At 42.6% G+C, this 4,979-nt stretch overlaps 2 protein-coding genes across 2 annotated transcripts; both read left to right on the top strand.

Moving 5' to 3' along the window:
• The first annotated feature begins 1,855 nt into the window (after positions 1-1,855).
• LOC110017728 (zinc finger BED domain-containing protein 4-like) lies at positions 1,856-2,943 on the top strand. The gene is made up of 4 exons (XM_020714698.2): positions 1,856-2,111; positions 2,224-2,356; positions 2,511-2,602; positions 2,686-2,943. Exons 1-4 carry the CDS (start codon positions 2,049-2,051, stop codon positions 2,941-2,943), a joined length of 546 nt encoding a protein of 181 aa, XP_020570357.1. The 5' UTR covers positions 1,856-2,048.
• Positions 2,944-3,550: 607 nt separating this feature from the next.
• LOC111947108 (zinc finger BED domain-containing protein 4-like) lies at positions 3,551-4,364 on the top strand. The gene is made up of 2 exons (XM_023953273.1): positions 3,551-4,040; positions 4,124-4,364. Exons 1-2 carry the CDS (start codon positions 3,640-3,642, stop codon positions 4,356-4,358), a joined length of 636 nt encoding a protein of 211 aa, XP_023809041.1. The 5' UTR covers positions 3,551-3,639; the 3' UTR covers positions 4,359-4,364.
• Positions 4,365-4,979: the final 615 nt, after the last annotated feature.

Raw genomic sequence — 4,979 nt, 5'->3', positions numbered from 1 at the left:
CTGAGAGGTATGTTACCCTGCAGGCGTAGGTAGATACTTTGGTAGTGCTCTCCTTGACGACAATCACAGTGTGGGAAGCCCAACACATGGCAAACTCAAGAGGGAGACATGCAAAGGCAGGACACGTCTGCTAATGATTTTGGGTGAAAACAATTCTGAGGATTTTTGTTATTGAGTGCTTCATGCAAGAGAGCAAAGCACAGTGAGAACAGGATCTGACAAGCTGAACCTCAGTCCTCAGCTCGCACACAAGCAGCTCCAAATCCCTGCAGCTCTTTTATCTCTTTGACTAATGATTTTCCCTCTTTGGATTATTGCCATGCTCTGATTAGCTGATTGGGAAATAATAAAGTGTTGACAGGCTTGTTAATTATCAAACAAAAAGAATGTTTGCACATCAATTTTTCTCTGTAATCCCCTCTTTAGCAGTATTCATCTCTCCAAGCTGTTTTTTGATTCTATATTGCACAGATCTAACATTGTTTGTATAAACATTTGTGTTATGACATGGGGAGCAACTTTTGCAGCTTTTATGCTAAGGTTTTGTTACGCCACATTGACTGAGTTTATCATAGCTGTCAAACAAATGATGAAAAAAAACTTAAAAAATGCTTTTAATACCTTTAGAAACTACAGTTTGGTGCAAAAAGCACATCTGAATACCAAATTTCAAATAAATACATATTTTTACGCATGATGATTGATTAGATCTGTTGAGATAGTTGTAAGGTGAGAATTGAAGGCCTCTTGTGTTGGACATATTTTACTGTTCCAATGGGGGTTTTGCATTTAATTTAATTGAAGTTAAAAAAAAGAAAGTCCACAATGTTCACTGAAATGACTTTAAACGTTCCAAATTAACATTAAAATTTATAAAAAAAGAAAAAAGAAAAAGAAAAAGAAAAAAGGGCTGGACAAAAATGATACCCATGACTTCACATTTTGTTGCACAACCGTTTGAGGCAATCACTGCAATGAAACGGTTTCTGTATTTGTCAATGAGCCTTCTCCACCTGTCCACAGGTATTTTGGTCCACTCCTCATGAGCAAACTGCTCCAGTTGTCTCAGGTTTGACGGGTGTCTTCTCCAAATGGCATGTTTCAGCTCCTTCCACTGACGTTCAATGGGATTCAGATCTGGGCTCATAGAAGGCCACTTCAGAATAGTCCAACGCTTTTCTCTCAGCCATTCTTGGGGGTTTTTGGCTGTGTGTTTTGGATCGTTGTCCTGTTGAAAGACCCCTGACCTGCGACTGAGACAAAGCATTTCTGACACTAGGCAGCACATTTCTACCCAGAATGCCTTGATAATCTGGAGATTTCATTTTACCTTGCACAACTTCAAGACACCCTGTGGCAGATGCAGTAAAGCAGCCCCAAAACAGAACTGAGCCTCCTCCATGTTTCACAATAGGGACAGTGTTCTTTTGGTTGGATGCTTCATTGTTGAGTCTACCAACATAGAGCTGATTTGCCTTACCAAACAGCTCCAGTTTTGGCTCATCTGTCCAAAGGACATTTTCCCAGAAGCTTTGTGGCTTGTTGTTACGTCCACAAACGTACAGGTCTAGGGCGGAGGTGTACGTAACAAACACACACAATGAATGCTTAAGAGTTTTATTGAACAAGGAGGAGGGGAGGTAGGGACTAAAGTTGGACCAAATGAATGAAAAAATATAACAGAACCCAGCCTGGCTATCGAAGCTCTAGAACGAAAACAAAAGACTCACTGTCTTATCTAGAAAGTGGTGATAAAACATACAAGGGGTGGAACTAAGGATGGCCCGTTTGACACGGGGCTTCGGCGCGCGGTTCACCTTCATAAAACAGAGTGTTTCGGCACAATGTTTCGAAGCGTGTGTCAACCAGCGCAGATCACGTGATTGATGACGTATGACGCGCCAAATGCATCACTCACCTGAACCAGGTTTCAGATCTCAGGTGTGTTTGATCAGAAGGGCGCGCTGTTGTCTATAAATACAGATGAATCCCAAACAACGTTTCCCGACCAGTTCTGTTGTTTCCCGTGTATCGTAAGAATCAACGTCATGGCACCCGGTAAAAAACGTTCTGTGGCTTGGGATCATTTCAACTTGATTTCTCCAAATAAGGTAATACACTATTAACGTTATTTTATTAGTAGCCATTGCTGATTATGTCAGTTTTATAGGTATGTCTGTCAGTTGAAAAGAATCATTTTTATTCTTTCCATTCCTTTTTTAGGTGCAATGTTTGATTTGCAAACATGAATTTGCATTTAATGATAGTACATCCTCCATGATGCGACATCTCAGCTCCGTTCATCATGTTGAAACTCCGCAGTCGGCAAATCAAGCCTTCAATCCACCTCATATTGGTAATATGAATATATCCAACTAATGGCACTGTAAATAAGAACTAAAACAGATAGCTCAGTGGAAAGATCAGTGACATGAGAATGCTGAGGTTCTGGGTTCGAGGCTCAGCTTCTACAATTAATATTTTTTTTTCTTCATATGTATATTTTGCAGTGTCAAGAAAGCAAGAACTTGATTCTGCATTGGTGGATATGATTGTAATGGATGCACAACCATTTTCAATTGTTGAAGAGAAAGGCTTCAAGGTAAGGTGGCTAATATTATATAGCATTTACATTATTTATGTTTTTGTGTACATAATAAGCTGTATTTTATTTGTCACTATTAGGCTTTTGTCAACCTTTTGGACCCATCCTACATAATTCCTAATAGGAAGGCCTTGAGGACAATGGTGGAGGAGAAGTACAAAGCCAAAAAGGAGAAGGCTTTAGATGTAGTTACCAGGGCCTCTGCTGTCAGCCTTACAGCAGACATGTGGACATCCATTAACATGGACGCTTACTTGGCTGTAACATGCCATTTTATCACCGAGGAGGTAGGTATCCCCTGCTTTGTGCAATGCTTTGGTTTATGTATCTTAGTTTGATTTTGTTCATTCTAAGTGGAGCTGGCCTCTGTGGTCTTGGGGGTTCTGAAGTTTCATTCATCAATATGGCCTCCCACTACCTAATATACATGATTTGTGAACATGTTGTAATCTTTCTTCCAGGTGACAGGCCTGGTTACAGACTGTGCTCCCAACATGGTTGCATATGCTAATACATTACTGCTTTGGCACATAATGTGTTTTGCACATATGCTTAATTTGGTGGTGAAAAAGTCCCTTGCCCAAACCCCTGAACTAGAGGATATCCGAAGTAAGGGGCGTAGGATTGTCGGTCTTTTTAAATCCAGCACCACAGCAAAGGAGAAGCTGTCAGAGATGCAGAGACAGCTGGCCAGGCCAGAGCACAAATTAATACAAGAGGTGAAACATTTTCTTTTTTTTTTATCTAAGATTTCACATGTTTTTGCAGTTGTTTATTGTGTTACTTTCTTCTCTCCTTTAAAACGTGCTTGCTGTCTTATCTTAGGTGGAAACAAGATGGAACAGCACATTTAATATGTTGGAAAGAGAGAGCCACTGGGGGCAGCTCTGGCCACCCTCCATACGGACCCTCATCCACTCACCTCAGAGGACTACCAGGCCATACACCACTGCTTGAGCATTCTTTCACCGTTTCAAGAGGCCACAGTTGAGCTTTCGACAGAAAAACAAGTGTCAGCATCCAAAGTCATTCCCATGGTCAAAATGCTGAAACATTACATCTCAAGCAGGTGTGGTCAGATCACACACCCACTTGGTGAAAAACTGGCCACTAACTTGAAGAACAATCTCCATGAGAGGTTTTCAGCTCTGGAGAAGGTCACTGCTCTGTCAATGGCAACCTTGTTGGACCCAAGGTTTAAAGAGCTGGGGTTCTGCAGCCAAGGCTCTGCCCACACGGCCATAGAGCGACTCACTAAAGAGTGTGCTGCAACAATGCAGGCGCTACTTCCAGAGGCACAGCCACAGTCGCCACCTAGAGAAGGTCCTTCAAGTCAGCAGGAAGATGGTGGTCTCTGGGCCCTGCTGGACAGGCATGTGGGGGTTCAACAGCAGGTGACCAGCACAACTGCCAGTGCAACAGTGGAGGTTCAGAGGTACAGTAAAGATTAGAATCCTCATCATAACTTCTGCTCATTTTAGACTGGTGCATGACAATAGGCTATTAATGTCCTTCTAGGTACTTAAAGGAACCTCACATCCCAAGGACTCAGGACCCACTGAGATACTGGGTTACCCACAAGGTTTTATACCCACATCTCTACAAGCTGGCAATGAAGTTTTTATGCACACCAGCTTCATCTGTGCCTTGTGAGAGGATCTTCTCCAAGGCTGGCGAAATCGTCAGCCAAAGACGAAACAGGCTGAAGCCCAGCACAGTGGAGAAAATTCTGTTTTTAAATAAAAATCTATAACATGTATCCCACCCAGTCATGTTAGACCCTGGTTCACAATCACTCATTCTCACTTTACACATGGCATTCACAATGTAACACAAGCACTTCCTCACAAATCTTCAAACATTGTCTTTGTTTTATTTCCACACTGAAGTGTTACAAGGGCAAGGGACTTAGTGGAGTAGATGATATATGTCCTGTCTGCCACCAGATGCCGCTGTTCTGTGTGGTTTCGAAGCCCCAAATGCTTCATTCATTTTTCTGGCACATTTACACGAAGCCCCATGAGAGCTTCATGGGGCTTCGATTCCCATCCCTAGGTGGAACCAACCAACTTACCTGGTGTGTCTAAAAGATAGTAAGCTGCATGAGGTGTACAGGGTACCCTGTCTTACCTGTTCACAAACCTCCCCCAATCTCCAACACAAAGAGCTGTTCAAATTCATCTGGGTCTGTGATCTAGAAGGAGCCCTCTTCTCCAGGGATTCACAGGAGCTTATATGCAGGCCTGGTGGCTGGCTCTGGGCCTGATTGTGCAGCTGGTCAGGTCTCCACCAGGTGTCTTCACTCAGCTCTTTAAGCACATGCAGAGTAAGAAAACAAAAGAAAGACACATGAAAAACCCCCTGCATGTAACAC

Source organism: Oryzias latipes, chromosome 24 (assembly GCF_002234675.1).
Source record: "Oryzias latipes chromosome 24, ASM223467v1".
Lineage (NCBI taxonomy): Eukaryota > Metazoa > Chordata > Actinopteri > Beloniformes > Adrianichthyidae > Oryzias > Oryzias latipes.
Note: the sequence above shows the minus strand (reverse complement) of the source record. Positions and strands in the feature narration are given on the sequence as shown.